This window comes from Trichomycterus rosablanca, chromosome 7 (genome assembly GCF_030014385.1).
Source record: "Trichomycterus rosablanca isolate fTriRos1 chromosome 7, fTriRos1.hap1, whole genome shotgun sequence".
NCBI lineage: Eukaryota > Metazoa > Chordata > Actinopteri > Siluriformes > Trichomycteridae > Trichomycterus > Trichomycterus rosablanca.
In genome coordinates this window covers 41770184-41793621 of record NC_085994.1, presented here as the reverse complement: position 1 = coordinate 41793621, position 23438 = coordinate 41770184, and the positions used below count along the sequence as shown (strand labels likewise).

Genomic DNA, 23438 nt, shown 5'->3' with positions numbered 1-23438 from the left:
TTCCACAGCATGTAGCAGCAATGCTAATGTTCAGTAAGAATGTTCTGGTGACTCGTTTTGGACCATAAACCTGCTTCAAAACTGTTCTTTATGTTGTGAGGTGATTGTGAGAACGTTTTCACATTGTTATACAGCTGGTAGAGTGGGTGCAGCACGGCAGCACTGATCATAAGGATCTGGGTTCGATCCTCATCAGGAGTTTAGCATCTTTTCCACATTACATTCATTTGAGCAAACAAAGTGAAGACAGGCAGGGTGTGTCCCTGCGTCCCACCGCAACCCTGATCAGGACAAATACACACTGTAGACATGTTTCTAAATCTCCAAAATACAAACACTGCACCTTTAAATACAGTAAAGCTACGCCAGTCGGAGTGGTGAGTCAAATGAAGCGACTCACACGTTCGTTTCATTAAAAGCAAATTGTTCAAAGGAGTCGAATAAAGAATCGGATTCGTGAAGTGACTCAGTGAAGTAAGGACGCCGCGGTTAGTTTTCATTTCTATTTTGGTTTCACACCTGTACTTAAAAAACGACTTTAAAATCACTCAGATTCTCTTAAAAAGCGTCTACAGATCAGTTTTACCTTTACAAATCAACATTTTAGATATTAAATCAATGTGAAACGGAATCAAAATGAACGGCTTATTGAAACACCTCAATGTGAAGAAGAGAGAATCCAAACACCGCAACAGTAAGTGACTCTGATCAAAGTGCTTTTATTCAATATTCTTTATTATATTTCTCATATAAACTTAGAATCCAGGTTTCATTATTGCTTTCTGTTTCATCTAACGTCTGTTTACTGTCTGATGCAAAAGTTTGTGCACCCCTGCTCTCATTCCACATGTTATTGATTTTATCAGTAAATATATGAACCACATGCTGTAAAATTAAAAGTAATAATTAAAAGTCATATTACAGGTGATCATTACTTTTATTACTTTAAATATATGTTTAATTCCATAATTAATTTTTTTTTAATATCTTTGTCATTTAATTTAGAAGTTTATTTATTTGTACTTTTTTGAATCAGCCACACATGGGAGTGTTACAGGGGTGTGCAAACTTTTGCACACAGCTACATGTGCACTATATTCTAGGTTTGGTCTCATTTCACATTGTTAATTAACATTTAATTGGTATTGTTTACATTTAATGGCAATATGTGAGTATTGTGATATACATCAAATATGCAGGAACAAAGTTATCCAACTCCTGTATCACCCTGTAAATAACGAGAGTTCCGGGGCGACTCAATTATTTACATTTTTACATTTTACATTTTCAGCATACACTTTTATCCAAAGCGACTTACACAATGAGCTGAACACGATGAGCAGTTGAGGGGACCCAACAGTGGTGGCGGGGCTTGAACCGGCAACCTTCTGTTTACTAGTCCAGTACCTTAACCACTGAGCTATTCAACTGAATTATTGGCTTCATTTGAATCGTAGAGCAGTTTTAGGTACTTGAACATCAGTCAGGTTGGAGTTCAGCAGCCTCGTCAATTACCTTAAACCTTCAGATCAGTCAGGCATCATCTTAAAGGTTCTACAGGAACACTGTGCCATGATTAAATGAAATCTCCCCCCAAAAACAAGCTCTCAAGACTGGTTGTTAAAGTGTAATAAGTGATAATACAAAGTAAGAGGTAACAGCGCAGTGTCTAAGGCTCTAGGACTCCTCTGAACCACAGTAAGACTTTAAAAAGAAAAGAAAAGTGGAAGAGTGGTGTCTGTGCTTCCATGATCAGCCCACTAACAGGTCTTTAGATGTCATAAAAGATTCCAAACACCTATAAAAGTGCAGAACATTAGTCTTCATGAATAACGTTCACATCCAAAACACATCCGTCCTGTGTGTGGGGGCCCGACCGGTCAACAGCACGGCTGAGATTCCAACTCAAGGGCTCGAGATCTCAGCAGTATAGGGCTAGCACATTAGACCTATAACAAGGTGACAACTACTGACTGTCAGCTAACAGAAACTGAAAAATCAGTAATCTGTGCCTCCGTGGCCCCTTTTCTGTCCAAAAATGGCAATGCAGAAGGACATGGCTCACTTTGTTCACATATTCCTAATTTTACAGCCAGGACTGTGAATCTATACGTCACACGTGACATCATAACGAGTGATAAACGAGATCGTTAACAGATTCGCTTCTCTCGTCAGGTCAGCTGGTTGGAGCCGAGGATGAGGAGCAGAGCAGAGGAGCGATGAAGAGGCTCAGCACCATGTGGAGCTCCTTCAGGGGCAAAACCAGCCGAGAACGTAAGAACGACCTCCTGTTCCTCAGTAGATGTTCCAAAAATCTGAGAACTTCCACACAGATTGTACACTGTATAGCCAAAAGTATTGGGACGCCGCTTTTAATGACTGAATTCATGTGTTTCAGCCAGAACAGTTACTAACATCTGTAATAAATCAATCATATAAAGGAAATTATTATTATTATGCTTGTGATGTTGCAGCAACAGTTTAGGGAAGTCCCTTTCCTATACCAGCATAAGCAAGCTCTATAAATATAAAGACATGAAGAAAAGCCCTGACCTCAGCCCCACTGAACAGCTCTGGGATGCACCAGAACACCAACTGAGCATCAGCGCCAGCAATACAAATGACAAGCGTCTGAATACTGTTGGCTGTATAGTGTAACTAATAGGCTGCAGGGTTACATGAGCATGCACTGTGACCCTGACCAGGATAAAGTTGTTATAGTGAATGAATGAAGCTGTTGAAGAACATCCGTCGATGTTTGAGTTAAAGTGTTTCAGAACTGTACGACGACTTCCTGTTTGTTTGACACTTTCCACTGTATGTGTGTGTGTGTGTGTGTGTGAGCGTGAGCGTGACGGTGTGTGTGTGTGCGCGTGTGTGTGTTAGTGCATGCATGTGCACGTCGCATTACTCCTGTGTGCACATGCATGCAGGTAAAAACAGGCTGAACTTTGATTGAGTTCTTATTTACACGACGTGACCGAAAGTATGTGGACGCCCCTGCTAATGTGAGTTTAGGTGGATAAAAGGAATCACATAACTCACATGACTTTGTGGTAAGAGTTTAGGGAAGGCTCTTTCCTGTTCCTGCATGACTGCTCTTCCTGTGCACAGAGCGAGGCTTATCAAGCCGAACTGAGCAGCTTTGATGGAGAGCCAGGCCTTAACCCGCGCTGCACAGACGCAACCCGTCTCAGAGGAGCGGAGACTGTTACAGCACATAATACATGCACATATTAATGCACACAGTGTATGGGATGAGTTGATGTTTATCCACTCAGCCGTCAGCTTTTCTGACCGTGTCTTATGGATCTTGTTATGCACACAGTTAGGCACTTGTTAGGCACTTGTTATGCCTTCCCCAAACTGTTGGCACAGCATATGTTGGGTGATTAGAAGGGGTGTCCGGATACTTTTGGCCGTACTGTGTGTGTGCTGGTTCTTTTGTGTGGTGAAGGTTTCCTGGAGGAGCCGTTCAGGCTGGAACAGGACGAGTGACGAGGCTTTTATTCTGGGTTCAGTCGGGGGGGTTTTGTTCTGACCTGCTTTGTGCTCGGGGGGGTTTGTGGAGAAGGAGGTGGAACTTAAGGTGGAACTTAAGGTGGAACGTCCTTGTTGAGATGCTGCTGAGGACCCCTGAGGGTTCTGGGCTGGGGGTGATATAGGTGTTGCGTAACCTTTTATCCATAATAAATGAAATGCTTTGATAGACACGGTGGTTTGTGGTTCCTCGTGTTCCTCTGCTCTCCTCTTATGTGCTGTATGAGGATGATGAACATCAGAAGGGTGCAAATACTTTTTCACAACACAAGAATACTGCTATAAATGTTAAAAATCATACAGAATGCTGCTGCCACAGCGCCTCCTGCTGTCTGACCGAGGTGTCCACAGGGACATCGAAAGTACAGCGAGAGAGTAGCCTGGTGCAGCCAACAGAGGGCGCCAAAATGCACGTGGAAGGACTTTTAACTTCTAACTCTTATCCATAGGAGGTCCCAAAGAGCCGGACTCTCCGCTGACCCCTGGTCTGCCTCTGGTGGACGAAAAGCCTCGGGAGCAGCGCTACGTCAGCGGCCAGTTCTTCTTCGAGTACCTGGTGGTGGTCAGTCTGAAGAAAAGCAAAACGGGAGCGTACGAACCCCAGATCTCCTACCAGTTCCCCAAGGTGAGAACCGCACTGTTCACATGCTCTGTCTCCGTACGCGATGCGGCTCTCTATGTGAACCAAACACTGATGGGGGATGAGAAGCTGCTGCAGATCAGACATGTGTCGGGAGGGGGGGTGTGTTGTGATCCGGCTTTTCTTTATCAGTTCGGGGGTTGTGCAAGTGGCAATGGGTTCACAATCGGGAATTGGATATGACTAAATTTGAGGATAAAGGGGGAAAATTCAGAAAAAATACACACACACACACATATATATATATATATATAGACAGCACATGTAAACTTTGGTTGAGGAAATGTCCTGCAATGGCACTGATAACTGATAGTACTACCGCCAGCATGCTTCGCAGCAGGTACAGTGTTGTTGGGTTTGTGTTGCTGGTCTTATGTTGTTGCTGTTCATTGGATCAGCGGGGAACCTCGGTGAAACTTTGAAGCATCCGTTTTGAAACTGGAGCTCCTTCCTAAGCCAAGGGCAGTGTAAAGCTCACTTGACTGTGGACAGTGACATGGTCCAGCAGCTTCTAATAGATCAGAGTCTTCACAGACGAAGGTGGGAGTACTGGAAGGGATTCCTCATAAGTGCTGCAGTTACGCCCTCTGCTGGCAGATCGATGGTGCCGCACTACACAGAGACGGGGGATAACAGAGATCAGTGCGTGACTCTCCATGCGCGATACGGATCTCCGTAAGAACCCCGATGCAGGTGAGAAGAAGCAGTCGGTGCTGCACACGTGTCGGAGGGGGCGTGTGTTAGTCCTGACTCTCCTCGGTCGGGAGTGGAGGTCTGCAGCAGTATGACTCCGCCCACTTTGCATTATCAACAGTCACTTTCGCGTCCACGCTGTATACAGGAGGGAGTTTAGGAGAATTCATGAGCGTTCTGACATGCTCTCTCTCTCTCTCTCTCTCTCTCACAGAAAGATGGCATGGTACGATTCCAGAAGGAGGAAGAGGAGAAGACGCTGAAGGCCATCACCCTCTTCTGCTTCCCAGAGGGCATAAACTGGGCACCGCTGACCGAATATCGCAGGTCCTGATCTGATCAGAAACACATTTTTATAAACAGTATACGTTGGGGGTGGTGGGAGTCTAGATCAGGGCCCAGGCAACACAACCAGCTCATCTTACTCTCTCTGATGGTCCCACTGAGGTTTACAAGATGTAACATAAAGCCTCCACAAGGGGGTGCTCTCTTACAAATTTATTTAATCATTATTACTTTTTCGGCTCATGATCTTTAGGTGGGTTTGAAAAATCCTGGTCTAGTGGGTGGAGCTTTGGGCTGTCAATCGGAATATTGTCAGTTTGAATCCTGGCTCTGCTGTGCAGCCAGTGTCGGGCCCTTGGGCAAGGCCCCTCACCCTGTCTGCGTCTACATGGAAAAAGAATTTCGTTGTACCTCACTTGTGTGTCTGTATGAGAAATAAAGGCGCTCTTTTAAAGGAGTTTGTCAGAAGGCTGTGTGTGGGAATTTGTGCCTGTTTAGTCAAAATATGCTCAGTCGATGTTCCGGTTCATCCCAGAGCTGTTGAGTGGGGTTGAGGTCCGGGCTCTGGAGCTTTTCTTCATGGAAAGGACCTTCCCTAAACTGTTTTAATTATTATTAGAAGGGCGTCCCAATACTTTTGGCCATATAGTGCATGTAAACACGTATGTAACAGCTTTGGGATGAATTGGAACGTCAACTGTGAGCCAGGCTGCTTTTCGTCCAATTCGACCTCACTAGAGCACAGTTTCACCTCAGGCGCATACTTTCGGCCATATAGTGTAACCTCACACTGGTAGTGTGGGTGACACGCAGATCCAGATATCCAGGGACCTAGGTTCAATCCTCACTTATTTCTCTCTCTCTCTCTCTCTCTCTCTCTCTCTCTCTCTCTCTCTCTCTCTCTCTCTCTCCTCTCTCCCTCCCTCTCTCTCTCTCTTCTCTCTCCCTCTCTCTCTCTTCTCTCTCCCTCTCTCTCTCTCTCTCTCTCTCTCTCTCTCAATTCAATTCAATTTGCTTTATTGGCATGACAAATGTACATATTTGTATTGTCAAAGCTTACATTAGTATATATAAATATTTGAAAAAAAGAACAAGTATATACATAGAAAAAAAATGGTAATAAAATATTCATTATGTAATTAGACAATTATTCACACAAAAAAAAGAGAAAATATTAGTGTGTGTGTGTGGTGGGTGTGTGATGTGTGTGTGTGTGTGGTGTGTGTGTGGTGTGTGTGTGTGTGGTGTGTGGTGTGTGTGCGGGGGGTGGGTGGGGATTTTATTTGGTGTTTCACTCACTGTCCCGGTGTGTGTGACACTCCTGTACATATCTGGCTGCAGTGGGGGCTGATGGTCCCTCTCCTAATATAATGGCCAGTTTCTGGCTCTCGGTCAGCGTTCTGAAGCCGCTCACCTCTCTTCCAAACTGATCAAAATATTTGTGTCTAATTGTTGTGTATCTTGGGCAGCTTAGAAGGAAGTGCACCTCTGTCTCAACCTCACCTGTCCTGCAGTGACCACACAGTCTCTCCTCTCTGGGGATCCAGGACTTTTTTAACCTGCCTCTCTCGATGGCCAGGCTGTGGTCACTCAGTCTGTATTTGGTGAGGATCTGTCTCTGCTTCGTATCTCGGACAGTGAGGAGATACGTGGCCAGGTTGTATTCGTGTTTTAGGGTCAGATAGCAGTTTAGTCTGTTTTGGGATTGAGTTTGGGTTCTCCAATGTTCCAGATAAGTGTTTTTGAGGTGTTTGATAATTTGGGTGATTCTGATTGGTGTTTGGGAAGCAGTGCTGGTCAGAGAGTTGGGGTTGTTAGGGGTCAGTGTGTTGGTCAGTCTCTGGACCAGCTGACACAGGGGACTGTTTTCAGGGTAGAGCTCTTGGGATTGGAGTGCCTGAAACTGCAGGCTTGTTGTGGGACTGGATTTTAGGTGCATCCAGAATTTAAGGGCTCTTTTATCAATATTAATGATTAATGGGTATCGGCCTAATTCAGCCCTGCATGCGTTGGTTGGGGTTTTTCTTTGTACATGTAAAATCATTCTGCAGAATTCTGCATGCAGGACTTCAGTGGGATGCTCGTCCCATCTAGTGTAGTCATGATGACTGAGTGGACCCCATACTTCACTACCGTATAGCGCAATGGGCAGGATTATACTATCAAAGATCTTTAACCAGATTCTAATTGGGACGTGAATCTTAATGAATTTGTTTTTAATTGAATAGAGGGCTCTGCAGGCCTTCTGTTTCAGTGCATCCACTGCCAGACCGAAGCCTCCTGAGGCGCTGATTTTGAGCCCCAGGTAATCATAAGGAAGGGTGTGGTCTAGGGCGGTGTCTCCTAGATTGAAAGTGTACCTGCTCTCCTGAGATCTGGCTTTCTTTTGGAAGATCATGATTTGAGATTTATCAGGATTTACTGTCAGGGCCCAGGTCTGACAGAACTTCTCCAGCAGATCCAGATGCTGCTGAAGCTCCTTTTCTGTGGGCGACAGCAGCACCAGGTCCATCCGCGTAGAGGAGAAATTTAACTTCCGTTTTATTTAGTGTCAGGCCGGGATTTGCAGATTGCTCCAATAACACCGCTAAATCATTGATATAGATATTAAATAGAGTAGGAGACAAGCTGCAACCCTGCCTGACACCACGCCCCTGAGTGAAGACCTCAGTCATTTTATTGCCAATTTTTACTCCACATTTATTATTGACATACATTGATTTAATGATGTCATAGACTTTACCCCCTACACCATTTTGGATAATTTTATAATATAATCCTTCTTGCCAGATTGAATCAAATGCTTTTCTAAAATCTATAAAACATGCAAAAACTTTAGCATGATTTTGTTTGTGTAGATGTTGGTGGATTAGGGTGTGTAGGGTGTAAATATGGTCAGTAGTGCGATGATTTGGTAAAAAGCCGATCTGTCCATTACTCAGGACACTGTGCTCGGTAAGGAAGGCCTGTATCCGGGCGTTAATGATACAGCAGAACACCTTCCCCAGGTTACTGCTCACACAGATGCCTCGGTAGTTGTTGGGGTGGAATTTGTCTCCACTCTTATAGATTGGGGAAATAAGCCCCCTGTTCCAGATCTCAGGAAAGCAGCCGGACTGGAGAACGATATTGAACAACCTGAGCAGAGCCTGCTGTAGCTGAGGACTGCTGCACTTCAGCATCTCCGTCCTGATGCTGTCAGGTCCGCAGGCTTTTCTGGATTTGAGTTTTTTAATTTGGGTATTTAATTCTTCCGGTGAAATTTGGTGATCAATTGGGTTCTGATAGTTTTTTATGGTAGATTGTAATATATTTAGATTTTCTATGATTTGTTGCTGTTCTGAATTAAAATCATCTGGTGGTAATTGCTCATATAATTGTTCAAAGTGATTTTTCCAGGTATTTGGATTTTCTATGGCCAGATTATTTGGGTTTTTGTTGCTCAGGTTGTTCCACAGTTCCCAGAATTGATTTTGGTCAATAGAGTTTTCAATTTTTTGTAGATACTGAGTATAATAGATGTGTTTTTTATGTCATAAAATCTTTTTATATTCTCTTAGATTTGTAGCATAATTTGTTCGAATTTGTTCTTGTCGTTCCTCCACAGTGAGACGTTCTCGTTCGTCCTGACGGAGATAGACGGCAGCAGGAGGAACGGGTACTGCCGACGCCTCCTGGTAACTCCTCATCCTTTGATCTCAGCAACATCATCGAACACTCAACGTTTGGTTTGTGAGACCCTCTGGTGTTTTCATCGCGGTCTTGACGCCCTCCAGTTATGTCCCGTTACTTGTGGATCCCAAAAACATCACACCAACACTCGATCTGCTGGAATGCTTTGCCCTGCAATTATCAGAGTCAGATTTATTGGCCGAGTATGTGGATACACACGAGGAATTTGGTTCCGGCTGATGGGATCTCTGTAGTATTAATACAGTATACAAGCAATGTATACATTAAACATTAAACACAAAAATATACTAACTATAAGACTATATACAGGCAATGTACAGATATGTAAGTTAGCAGCATGTATGATGAGTACTATAATATTTAGTAAATTGCAGCAGGTGAATATTGTCACGCTCAGGTCTGTATGGTCAGTCATTTATTTATTTAGGAGGGAGATGGGAGGCCTGTGGGAGGAAACTGCTCTTGAATCTGGTGGTTTTGGTGTGGACGGACCTGTAGCGCCCGCCGGAGGGGAGGAGTTGAATGCAGCTATGGCCAGGGTGTGAGGAGTCAGTAATCATTTTCTCTGCCCGTTTCTTGGTCCTTGAAGGGTACAAGTCCTGGAGAGAGGGCAGAGGAGCACCGATGATTTTCTCGGCTGACTTTACCGGTCGCTGCAGTCTGTTCCTGTGTTGTACTGTAGCTGCTCCACACCAGACTGTGATGGAACACAGAACTGATTCGATGGCCGCAGTGTAGAACTGTGTTTGTAGCTCCTATGGCAGACCCAGGCTTCTCATTTTCCGCAGGAAGAACATTCTCGGTTGGGTTTTCTTGATGGTGGAGTTGATGTCATACTCCCACTTCAGGTCCTGGGAAATGATAGTTCCAAAAAACCTGAAGGACTCCACAGTTGATACAGGACTGCTGGAGATTGTGAGTGGGAGCCGTGCTGGTGAGTGTTTCCTGAAGTCCACTGTCATCTCTACAGTCTTGAGCGTGTTGAGCTCCAGGTTGTTCTGACTGCACCAGTGCACCAGCTGGTCGACCTCTCGCCGGTAAGCAGATTCGTCTCCGTCGCGAATCAGACCGATGATCGTAGTATCATCTGCAAACTTCAAGAGTTTAACAGATGGGTCACTGGAGATGCAGTCATTGGTGTAGAGCGAGAAGAGCAGTGGTGAGATAACACTTCCCTGAGGAGTACCAGTACTGACTGTCCGAATGTTGTGTTGTGAACACCTGCTGTGTTCTGCGTTTGTAGGAGAGAATTCCAGGGTTGACAGTGTTGAAAGCCGAGCTGAAGTCCACAAACAGGATCCTTACAGAAGTCCCAGGGCAGTCGAGGTGTTGCAGGACGTAATGAAGGTCCATGTTGACTGAATCATCCACTGACCTGTTAGCCCTATATGCAAACTGCAGTGGGTCCAGTAGGTGTCCAGTGATTTCCTTCAGATGGGCTAGCACCAATCGTTCAAAGGACTTCATGAGTCGGGGGGGAGTCGGGATGATGGTGGAGCGTTTGAAACAGGAGGGGACTACAGCCAGCTCCAGGGATCACTTCTTTCCCCTTCCGCTCATTTCTAAATTTGTACTGCACCCCCATGAAAAGTGGTATAGTAGCACCCGGCCCTTCAGACGTGCTTTACCCCAGCCGGCGGTGGATTTGTACACAGAGCGGTCAGCGAGAGCCTGGATGCTCTGATGATTTGCTGATCTTTGCTCTCTACCAGAAAATCCTGAAGTCTGACCCCAGCACATTTGGTCCTGTTAACAAGCCAATGATCCCAAAATCAGGACCTTAAATGGACGGTTGTTGCTTGAAACGTCTTTAATTCTCTCGAGTGGTGCTGTGATAAATCAGACGAGGCCACTACCTCGGGGATCCAGGGTTCGAATCCCTAGCAGTGCAGTCGGCCGGTTGGACGTCCTCACACAGACGGGATTTGCTTATTCTGGGTCTGAGAGGGTGGAAGGTCGAGGCCCTGTGATGGATTGGTGTCCTGTCTAGGGCGTGCCCCCCCATCCCCGTGACCTGATCAGGATGACACGGTTATAAAACATGTGATGATTAAATATCACCGGTGTAAAGAGTTTATTGTGAGAAATATACAAACATACAGGTAATCGGGGGGCAAATACTTTTTCACTGCAGTGTGGAACTAATGATCATTTTCTTTTCCTTCCTCAGCCTCATGGGAATGGTGCTCGCCCCCCAGAGGCGTACTGCATCATCAGTAAAATCGCCTGTTTCGGGCTCTTCTCGAAGGTAAAATACAAACCACACTCCAAAAAAGTTGGGACAGGGGCGTGTTTCCCCCATTATCGTTTTTATTAATGATCGTTCTTGCTCGATACGAGACTTCAGCTGCTCAACAGTCGTCTGATTCTCCTCTTCATGATGCGCCCGACATTTTTAATAGGAGACAGATCTGGACTGCAGGCAGGCCTGTCTAGCACACACACTCTGTGTCTACAGTGTGTACAGAATGAGACGTCGGCCTGATGGCAGCACATGTCTCTAAAATCCCAAAATACACCATCACACATGTGCAGGTCACCCTTGCTGTGGGCACTGATGCCCCCCATACCATGACAGATTTTGGCTTTTACATCTTTCACTGATGACAGTCTGGATGGTCCTTTGTGTGTCCTTTGTCCACTGTCTTTCGGTCCATCTGAGATGAGCTCAGGTCCAGAGAACTCTGTATAGAATTTTTTCAGGCTGCATTTCTTGATGCAGCGGTAGCCTGTGTTAAGTAACAACGGTTTTCTGAAGGACTATAGAGCCCACGTGGCTGCATTTATCACAGTAGTGTGATGGTGGTGAGCCACGCCCCATCGTTGCTTGTACAGACTGATTCTTTGGTGGAAGCTTCGAAACAATGGAACTGGAATTCAGACTGTGGGAACCTCTGTCCCTTTGATTCGGTGAGTTTTGACTGATGGTCTCTTCTTGGTTTAGATCTTCGATGAGGTGGAGAAGAGGCGTCAGATCTCCATGGCGATGATTTACCCCTTCATGCAGAGTTTACGTGAGGCTCAATTTCCCGCTCCGGGAAACACCGTCAACATCAAGAGCTTCATCCCCGACTCCGGCACCGAGGTAGGGTGCTTCTGGAAACCAGTTAGATGCTGGAGGGGGCGGGGTGGTAGGAACACTGGTTCCAGTGTGGAGATTTGAGGCTGGGGAGTGTCTGAGGGAGGTCGGACGGTCGGGTTTCTCATTATTGATGCTGCGACAGCGACTCCTGCTGTCTTCTCGATGCATCAGCACTAGTAGTAGACGTCCACCAGGTGAACACGTGTACAAGGGCACGTGGTGCAGCGTGGGGGTGGTGCGAGCGGCTGGGCAGTTAGGGAATTGGACATGACTAAACTGTGAATTTGTCCAACCAGTAAAATTCAATCCTTTAGGATTGGCTTGTTTTACATGAGTTGAGTTTAGGATCAGGTGTCGTATCGGTACTCAGTATCGGCTGTGTGTGTGTGTGTGGTATGTGTGGTGTGTGTGCGGACTCGCTGTGTTGGGTTTGAATAACGAGCTCACGTCAGTATAAAATAGAAAGTTGGAGTGTGAAGGACGGCGTGTTTGGATCTGTCCGAACCTGCCTCCTATTTTCTCCCATTTCGGCCTGAACCCTTCCCTCCTTTAGCATTCCACACACACACACACGCACGCACACACACACACACACACACACACACACACACCTGGGGTTTCAGTATCAGGTGTGTCGGGGCAGGACAGACTTGTACACAGAGCAGGACTGAAATAACACACACTGATAAAGGGTGTGTGTATTTATGAATCACACACACACACACACACACACACACACACAGTGATTATATGGAATACAGTGAATGGCCAAAAGTATGTGGACACTCCTCCTAATTGTTGAGATCAGGTGTTATTGCCACACCCATTAAAACTAGGTTTATAAAACGGATAGTTCCGGTCCTAAAATCTGATTCGAAGCCGTTGTAAAATCCCTGATAAACGCCCTCACCTATGACCGCCTCACATCATTCCATATTAATACGCCACTGAAAAGAAAAAGTGAATGTTATGTTCACCCTCATGTTGCCTAGCAACACTGTTAACGAACTACCTGGGTTTTTTGTAAATAAAAACATTTATTTATTGAACATTGTTGTATTTTATTATATTTTACGTTGACTGCCGTTTTATAAAAGCAATAAGCCACTCGAGGCCGTGCGTTACTGCTATGATTTTATCACTCCGCTTCACGTAGTGCCAAAACAACCTTCCCCGTGATAAAATCGCAGTAACGCACGCTCTCTCGTGGCTTATTGCTTTAGTATACAATTAATAATGCAAAATAAATTACACGCTTCTAACTTTGTACCAACAGGTTAGGGAAGGCCTTTTCTGTTGCAGCATTAATGGACTGAATGAATAACTGGATGAATGAAGAATGAATGAATGGATGAATAAATGAATGGGTAAATGCATAATTAAATGAATGAATGAGTGAATTCATGGATAACTGGGTAAATAAAAAATAAATGAATGACTGATTGAATGAATGAATTACTGGATGAATGAATAAATAAGTAAATGAATTAATGAATGAATAGATAAATGAATGAAAAACTGGATGAATGAATGTATATATAAATGAATGAATGAATGAATTACTGGATGGATGGATTCATGAATGAATAGATAATGGAATAAATGACTAGATGAATAACTTACTAAATAAATAAATAACTGGATAAATAATAGAATGAATAAATACATTAATTAATGAATGAATGAATAACTGGATGGATGAATGAATGAATGAATGTGTGTGGTTCCAGATCATCAGTTTAACCAGACCCACTGATTGGTGGTTGGAACACGTGGATTTTCGGACGTTGTTCCGGTGTTTATCAGACGAGGAGGTGCTGCAGGTTTTCGCCTCTACAGTGTTGGAGCGACGCATCGTCTTCATAGCTGAGGAACTCGGGTACACACTCACACACACACACACACACACACACACACACACGTGCACTGAGATGAATCACCACCACAAAGCTGAGCTTAAGGAGTTCATACAGCCATCATACAGCCAACAGTATTGCGTACAGAGAGCCACGCTAAGCTCCATTTAGCTCACGCAGGTTCCTGGACCAGTCCCAGAAATTGTACAGATAATGGCTAACCATGTTTGTGTGGATTGGGTTTTTAATTCACAGATTTCACCACCTCATCATGAGGATCAGTATTTTATCAGTTGAGCGTGATCGTTATATTAGTGTGTTTATATCAGCACCTGGTCTGAAGGTGGCGCTGAACTGATCCACCTCCTCTCTCTCTCTCTCTCTCTCTCTCTCTCTCTCTCTCTCTCTCGCTCTCTCTCTCTCTGAACGTCAGGACATTATCTCAGGTGATCCACGCCGTCTCCGTCCTCCTGCACCCGTTCATCTGGCAGCACACGCTCATCTCCATCGTCCCAGAGATCCTGATCGACGTGGTCATGGCCCCGACGCCGTACCTGCTGGGGGTTCAGAAACGCCTCGCCGATCAGGTCATCGATCAGGGAGACGTGAGTCTGACTTCATCATCATCAATAAAACGCTCAGTTATGAATGATCAGTCCCGGGCAGGTAGAATCATGTGAAGTATTTAAACAGTAAACCGTAAACGAAAAAGTATTTGCCCCCCTCCCAATTTTCTCTATTTTTGCTTATTTGTCATGCTTGTATTCTGGAAATGTATATAAAGCCATTGCTGAGGCTTTCGGACTCCAGCGAACCACAGAGAAAGCCATTATCCACAAATAGAGAGCACATCAACAGAACATCCAGGAGGTCACAACAGCACCCACATGAACATATGATTAGTAGCAGGATGATGAACATTGTGTTTATTCTGTTTAACAGTTACTGACTGTCGACCTGTCAGAAGGCAGGAAGGAAACGTTCATCAAAAAAGTGAGTTTTATTTCTTTATTATTATTTATTTTACAAGCTCCTGTCACACGTTGAGTAATTAACACACCCCTGTGAACCCTTTAACACACGAGGACCTGGTACATGCAGGGTGAATTAAAACAAAACAAACGAATAAAACAAATTTAACAGATCTGGTGGAGTTTTGACTCAACGACATCTAGATTGATGCTTAGAAGCTCATTATAACTAATTCACTCCTGATTTACTTTTGATTCCTGATTCACTTCTGACACCTGATTCACTTCTGATTCACTTCTAATTCACTCCTGATTCACTTCTGATTCACTTCTGATTCCTGATTCCTCAGAACGGCTCCTGACTGGGTAATAATTGAATTTAGGTGTTTCAGCCACAGAAGTTGCTAACAGGTTTAATAAATCAATTATATAACAGAAATATGCTTCCAACTTTGCAGCAACAGTCTAGGGAAGGCCCTTAGATTGCTCCAGCATGACTGTGTCACTGTGCACAAAGTGAGCTTTATAAAGATGTGAAGAAAAGCTCGGTTTAAACCAGCTTCTGTCAGGTTTAAACAGCTCTGATCAGTAGATGTTCCAGTTCATCCCAATCAGTGCTCAGCCATACAAATGCTGTCATCTTTTGACTTAAGAGGCACAAATTCCCATACACAGCCATACTTTAAAGACTTATGAGAAGCCTTCTTGAAACAGGATGTCCGACAAGCTCACGGTCAAGCGTCCGAATATTTATAACATTAATATTTAGGTTTATTTAAGTTTAGATATTCGGGTGAATAGTTAGAACCCAGAAGTCAGAAGCTCAGTACTGAATCCTGTGGTGAGGAAACCTGCGGGTCAATCATCCATCAAGCAGAGAGCAGAGATCATAAATAGTACAAAATAACCACCATTTATTAACATATAACGTATAAAAAGAGTTTTGATTTCTGAAATCTGTAATGTGTTTCTCTCCAGCGACTTATTTATGTAAATTCGGCATCTTTGATTAAATAAAAATGATTCGCTGATCAATCTACATCTTCTTTAATGACTCTTTGAAGAGAAACTAAAAAACAAGTGAAACTTAAAGACTTTTCTGTAGGATTTATAATATACAGGAATGTTTGTGTCACTTTGTGTTATTTATATTTATGTTTATTTATATGCCGCATTTAGCTGAATGTATGAGAAACAATATGGCGCCGTGAGCAGTGGTTAGCATTCAAGCTAACCCGGTACTGACGGCAGTTTGAAAATAAAGCTTAAATATAAATCTCTCCCGACATCTAGTGGTTGTTTAAATCATTATCTTAATGATCCGTCAGTTTATTCAAATAATCTACACAAAATAATCAAGTAATCATATTAAATATTTGCGCAGGAATTAAATAAACTGACGTGGTTTTGCACAATACAAATCTGACTGAAGCTCCAACACGTAATAAAACAGCAAGATTTCCATCAAAATCGATATTTTTTTAATTCTGTAGACATTTTAAAAGCCTAAAGTCACTAGATTTGGTTTAGATTAGGTTCTTCAGAAAGACTTTGATCAGCAGTAAGATTATATTTGATGTGAACATCCATTTGGATCTCATAGTTTGAATTGGTTGTTATTTCTCTTTAGGTTACAGGTTTGATCTAATTCATTAATTAATAATATTATCTTGTTATCTTCCTCCACTCTTGCCTAATTTCAGTTTAATTCCCCTTACTGAGATATTAAATCCAGCCAAACTGCACAGATCCTCACAGTGAGATTATAAGATCTCAGGTTCATGAGCTTCACCTGCTGATTGTGAGTGCAATAACGAGATCTGAATTCTGATTGGTTAATATCAGGGTGTGGCCCAGGTCATGCAGCAGATCCCTCTTAGTGCTAAAAGGCTTCCACCATTCAAGCTGCACCATTAATTACTCCACACTAATGAGCTTGAGGCTCATTAAAACTCTTCAGAAGGATGTGACAGCTTATAACGCTAATTAAGCTCCTCACACTCATCATTCAAATAAATATTTAGTCAGGCTACAAACCATTTATTCATAAATGTACATGTGATCATTGAACGTGTTTATTTTATAACATATTTATTAAAGTCAAGTCAAGTCAAGTCAACTTTATTTATATAGCGCTTTTTACAATATACATTGTCTCAAAGCAACTTTACAAAATCCAGGACCAACAGATACAAAAACCCCTGTTGAGCAAGCCGAGGGCGACTGTGGCAAGGAAAAACTCCCTGAAAATTACAGGAAGAAACCTTGAGAGGAACCAGACTCAGCAGGTCCTTCTTGGGTGGTCTGGAGGATACTTTAAATAAATACACGATTTACACAAATCATACAAACACAGAATTGAATGATCTAAAAGTCATACAGTGGTAATAAATAGATAAATAAACAATTAAATAATAATAGAGTTGTTATCCGCTCTAGTCTTCAATAAAGTCTGTAGTGATTTCTTGTCGTTGCAATTACTCCAGACCCGTCACATCTGACAGGAGCAGCATCGTTGTCCCGGCAGTCTCGACTTTAATCCTTAACCTCGGCGGGTAAACAGGTTTCCATCAGAATGCCCTCGGGGTAAAACAACAGAGAATGTAGTTAATAATGTACAATGCTAGTTGACAAACAGTTTTACAGAGAGTTTTAGACTCCGGCAGCCCTAATTATTACAGCATAACTAAAAGGGAGAGCGAGCAGGTAACAAGGTCATGAAGGCTTTCACAGGACATCAGCGCCCACCTCTCCTACCCAAACCAGAGTGATTGGACAAGAGAGGCAGAACGACAGCGACCCAACATCCCTGATCACCACAAGTTTCTATGACCAAGAACCCCCAAGCTCTGCGCCTTTGTCTATATTAATCAAAAGCCTGAGAAAATAAATATGTTTTCAGTTTAGACTTAAACATTGAGACTGTGTCCGAATACCGAACAGAGGCAGGAAGATTATTCCAAAGTTGTGGAGCTTTGTAAGAAAACGCTCTTCCACCAGCCGTGGTCTTTTTAATTTTAGGAACTATAAGTAACCCTGCATCTTGTGAAAGAAGTGGACGTGCTGGGTTGTAGTAATTAATAAGCTCACTCAGATACTGTGGTACAGACCATGTAGCGCTTTATAGGTTAGTAAAAGTATTTTGTAATCAATGCGAAATTTAACTGGCAGCCAGTGTAGAGATGATAGAACAGGAGTGATATGATCAAATTTTTTAGTTCTAGTTAGCACTCGAGCTGCTGCATTTTGAACTAACTGGAGTTTGTTTAAGGATCTACCAGAGCATCCAGTTAGAAGAGCATTACAATAATCTAACCGAGAAGTTATAAACGCATGGATCAGTTTTTCGGCGTCATTAACAGATAGTATATTTCTTATTTTAGAGATATTACGCAAATGATAGAAAGCAACTCTAGTAATATTATTAACGTGTGTATCAAAGGAGAGATCTGAATCTATTGTGACACCTAAGTTTTTTACATCTGGGCTGGGAGTAACAGAGAACGTGTTTAGGTTTAGCACCAGGTTAGACAACTTGTCTCTTGCAGCTTTAGAGCCAACAAGTAAAACCTCAGTTTTATCTGAATTAAGTAAAAGAAAATTACACGACATCCAGTTTTTTATGTCGTTTACACAATCTTCTATCTTACTGATTGTGTCAGTATCATTTGGTTTGGCTGATATATACAGCTGTGTGTCATCTGCATAGCAGTGAAAGTTTATGCCATGTTTATGAATAATTTCACCTAGTGGAAGCATATAGAGTGTAAATAATAGCGGTCCAAGTACCGACCCCTGTGGAACACCACACTTTACTTTTGTAGTTTCTGAGCATTTATTATTTACATAAACGAATTGAGAGCGGTCAGTCAAATATGATTGAAACCAAGAGAGTGCGAGTCCTTTAACACCTACTGTATTTTCTAGCCTCTCCAGTAAAATGTTATGATCGACCGTATCAAACGCTGCACTAAGATCTAATAGAACAAGAAAAGAGACACATCCATTATCAGAAGACATTAACAACTCGTTAACTACTCTAATTAATGCGGTTTCGGTACTATGGTTGGGTCTAAATCCTGATTGAAATTTTTCATGAATACAATTTTCATTCAAATAAGAACATAGCTGTTTGGAAACGACTTTTTCTAATATTTTAGAGACAAAAGGAAGGTTTGAAATTGGCCTATAATTAGATAAAACATGTGGATCAAGATTAGGTTTTTTAATCAGGGGTTTAATAACAGCACTTTTAAACAATTTAGGTACATACCCAAGGCTAAGGGATGCATTGATTAATGTAAGCAGGGGCTCTACAATAGCTGGGAGTAAATCTTTAAGTAAACGAGTTGGAACAGGATCGAGTATACACGATGATGACTTAGATGATTTAATCAACACAGTTAGTTCATTTTGGGAGATTGGATTAAAGGAATTTAGTTGGATTAACTCGTTACTATTATCACCACTGTTATCACCAATGCTGCTCGGAGTGAGTCCATACTTAACATTGGCAAGTGACACACTCTGACTCTGAAGTCGTATTTTTTCTATCTTGTCATTAAAGAATTTTAAAAAATCATCACTGGTACAGTCAGGCGGTATATTAGATTCAGTTTCATTGACGTTTTTAGTTAATTTGGACACTGTCTCAAAAAGGAATCTGGGATTGTTTTTATTTTTCTCTATTAGGGATGAATAATATACAGATTTAGCTTTTATAAGTGCATGTTTATACTCAGTTAGAGCATCTTTCCAAGCAATCTTATACACCTCCAGTGTAGTGTGACGCCACTTACGTTCTAATTTCCGTGCTGCTTGTTTAAGTGCGCATGTGTGGTCATTGTACCATGGAGCAAGTTTTTTCTCCCTAATCAGTTTAGTTTTGAGTGGGGCTACGTTATCTAAGGTTGTGCGCAATACAGTCTCTAGGTTTTGAGTTGCCTGATCTAGTTCTTTAGGTTCTGATGCTGATATATTTGGTAATTCTGGTAGGCAGTTTATGAACGCTGCTGCAGTTGCAGATGTAATAGTGCGCTTACATTTAAAACGATTTGGTTGCTGTATATTATTGGACAGGGACACTTCATAAATTAGTAGGGAGTGATCAGAGATTAAGTCATTCTGTGGTATAATTTCCAGGTTGTCTATGTTTATACCATAAGTAAGTATTAAATCTAAGGTATGTTTACAGCGGTGAGTGGGTCCTGTTACATTTTGGGTGATGCCTAAGGATTCTAAAATAGAATCAAACGCAATTTTGAGTGGATTACACTTATCCTCATAATGAATATTAAAGTCACCAACAATTAGAGCTTTCTTAGTTGATAAGACTAATTTAGAAAGAAAATCGGCAAATTCGTTAAGAAATTCTGAGTAAGGACCAGGGGGTCGATAAACAGTAACCAGTTTAAACATACTATTTTTATCAGATGAACATTTATTGGTTATGTCAGAGATAAGAACTTCAAACGAGTTTGTTATGGGAGATGATTTTACAGTAAGACCTATGTCTTTATCATAAATTGCGGCTATTCCTCCACCACGACCGCTAAGACGTGGCTTATGTTCATAACTGTAACCCGGAGGAGATGCTTCATTTAAACTTAGATACTCATCAGGTCTAGCCCAGGTCTCGGTTAAACACAGGGCACTAAGACAATTATCTGTAATTATTTCATTTACAATTACTGTTTTGCATGCAAGTGACCTGATGTTTAGAAGTCCTAACTTTAGTTTAACTTTACTAGGGTTTTCATGATGCTCATTTAGATTAATTTTAATTAAGTTATTATGACATACTTTTTGATTTTGTTTTGGCTTACACCTGCCACGGTAAACAGACACAGTCTCAATGGTTTGTGACCTAAGGATTCCGGGTGACGTCCGATGGCGACTCGCAGACAGTCGGTTAGGCCTGTTTGTCTGCTGCCTGGTCTTGGCTCTGGATAGTCATTTAACACTATCTGCCGCTACACTAACGCGGTGGTAAAGCCTGTCACCTATGCTGCAAGAAATGCGAGCAGCACCCTCCCACGTGGGGTGGACACCATCCCGCTTCAAAAGACCAGGCCTTCCCTCAAAGGTGGACCAGTTATCTACAAAATCGATGCAGTTTTCTGAGCACCATTTAGACATCCAGCGGTTCAGCGACAACAACCTGCTGTAGGTTTCGCCACTGGGTCGAATCGGTAAGGGGCCAGAGCACACTACTGCCTCAGACATCGACCTAGCTAACTCACACACCTCTTTAACATTACTCTTAGTAACCTCAGACTGCCGTAAACGAACATCATTAGTGCCGACGTGGATAACAATCTTCGAAAATCTACGATTAGCATTAGCCAGCACTTTCAGATTTGCTCTGATGTCAAAAAGTGGGATGCTCAGGTGGTGCATCAATCATGCTAGTCCACCAATGCTGGGATCCAAGGTTCAAATCTCTAGCGGTGCTATCGGCCGTGCGGGCGTCTACAATACACACGTGATTGGCTGTGTCTGAAAGGGAGGATGGCTGAGGCTCTGCGATGGTTTGGTGTTCTGTATTGGACGTATTACTGCATTGTGCCCAGTGATTTGGGGGAAACTTAAACTTAAATTCTGGTCTTATGTTCAAAAACACAACAATTGCTGGGTGTGACCAGAAAGCGAATAAACAATTTGTAAAGTTTTGAATCTGAGTTTTGCTGGTCGTGTACAGGATTTGTTGTGTTTTGAACACAAAACCAGCACTGTCCAGTTTAAACCAGCAATAGTGCAGTATTAAGTACTAGACACCTGGTCAGGCTGGTCTGGTTTAATGGTTTTAGGGAGGTTTTAGATGCTGGTCAGATCGTTTCTGGTTTAATGGTTTTAAAAGGGTTTTGTTGCTGGTCTGGATGTTCTGGTTTAATGTTTTAAGGAGGTTTTAGATGCTGGTCAGACTGGTTCTGGCTGGTCTGGTTGGATACCTGACCTGGTAACTTTTTAATTTGTCTTTACTGCTGTCTGCCAACCAATCAGAACTCCCGGTACTAGCTTGAAATGACTTTGGAACAATCAAATTAATGAAATTTCTGTTGACAGATCGGTGATGAGGACTCCATCCTACCACCCAAACTGAGGGACGAGATCCTGCAGGTGCTGAAAGCTCGGAGTAACACCGCCAGTAAGTTATTACGGTTCCTCACACTTTATAATGTGCACAGGAACCTGATCTACATTACGGTCAAAAACTAGAAATCCCCCCCCCCCCCCCCCATCCTCCCTTCTTCTCCTCTGGACCATTTCAGGTCTGGAGGAGCTGAACCAGATCGTTCCTGAGGCGTTCCTGCCGTTCTTCATAAAGACAGTGGGCCACTTCTCCAAACACATCGACAGACAGAAGCCCGACGAACCGGGTCACTTTCAGAAGAGGAACTTCTGCAAAGCCATCGAGTCCAGAAGCACTCGACATTTCGTTAAGAAGTTCGTGCAGACGCAGATGTTCGATCTGTTTATACAGGAAGTGGAGCAGAGACCTGCAACTCAGAACGGTAAGAACATCACATGCACCAAAGTCCACTTCAGATCAGAGATGCTGGTGGGATTTTCTTTAACATTCAGTAATTCAGTGCTGTGGTTCTGAGCTCTCGCTGTTCAGCTCTACTACTGCTCAGCTGGGCGCCCCATAGTGGGTACTAGTCAGCCACTAGTCTGCTGGGAAGGTTCAGAACCAAGAACCTTCTGTTGGAAAGACCTGTACTGATGGCAGTATCAGGATCCGAACGCCTGCTTTTATAAATAAATGAACGTTTTTGTAAAAATAATGTTAGACATAATGACATAATTAAATTCTTTTACATACAAGTTAGCTGGAACGTTGATTATTTCTTTCTTCTGTGTTTTTATTGTCTCTTTTATTTCCTGCAGGAATTTTCGAACGAAAGATCGCCGAGTACCACAAAAAGATGAGAGAAAAGACGAAGAAACACTAGGACTTTTTTATTTACACTGAAATTAATCAGTAGCTGTTAATAATTATTCTGAATGTAGATAATAAAATATCAGTTATTTATCTGTAATGTGTTTTGGAATTGAATGTGGGTGTGTGATGTGTGTGTGTGTGTTTTCATATAATGGATGGTTTTAATCACTGGATTGTTTTAGTTCTTTATTAATGTTGATAATGTGTAGAAATAAAACTGAGCCAGTGTTCAAATAAATCATTTTATTTCGTCATTATTATCAATCGTTGTTATATATGGGTACATTATACAGATCACCTCTTCATTCTTCATCATCATCATTCCCCTCTCCTATCTGTATTTTATATCACTGCATTTCAAAAATCACAACAGCATTAAATTTGTGGGTTTTTTTGGTCTCCATCACCTGGAGTTCCTTCTCAGATGGATCTTCCTGGATCCTGCAACTTGGTGCCACCTTACACTGTGCATGTGTTTATGGGCCTTCCCTAAACTGTTGCTTCAGAGTTGGACGCATGTGTTATGTCAGAATCTGAGGAGTAGTTGTTGTATTGGTCAATCTGTAGACGCATGAATCGTAAGTAAATGTGATGTGTGTTTAGACTGATTCTCTCCACCTAACAGGTCACACGTTTGTTAGACAAACTTTCTATCTGAAGCTACTTACACAGGACACAATTCACAACAACAGGTTAAGGGCCTTACTCTAAGGGCCCATTGGTGGAAGCTTGG

At 42.6% G+C, this 23438-nt stretch overlaps 1 protein-coding gene across 3 annotated transcripts in view; it reads left to right on the top strand.

Annotated features, from left to right (window-relative positions):
- dennd2da (DENN/MADD domain containing 2Da) overlaps positions 1–22943 on the top strand; it is a 33870-nt gene extending 10927 nt beyond the window's left edge. For 2 of the 3 annotated variants that reach the window (XM_062999501.1, XM_062999499.1), the window contains exons 5-16: positions 2176–2274; positions 3990–4165; positions 5088–5200; positions 8766–8835; positions 11022–11099; positions 11796–11936; positions 13664–13812; positions 14223–14394; positions 14732–14782; positions 21826–21907; positions 22032–22274; positions 22651–22943. In XM_062999501.1, the coding sequence (XP_062855571.1) occupies positions 2176–2274; positions 3990–4165; positions 5088–5200; positions 8766–8835; positions 11022–11099; positions 11796–11936; positions 13664–13812; positions 14223–14394; positions 14732–14782; positions 21826–21907; positions 22032–22274; positions 22651–22715 (1439 nt within the window). In that variant the 3' untranslated portion in view covers positions 22716–22943. Of the gene's footprint in view, positions 1–475; positions 695–2175; positions 2275–3989; positions 4166–5087; positions 5201–8765; positions 8836–11021; positions 11100–11795; positions 11937–13663; positions 13813–14222; positions 14395–14731; positions 14783–21825; positions 21908–22031; positions 22275–22650 lie in introns of those variants that run through there. The other variant, XM_062999500.1, reaches the window with a different exon arrangement.
- Positions 22944–23438: the final 495 nt, after the last annotated feature.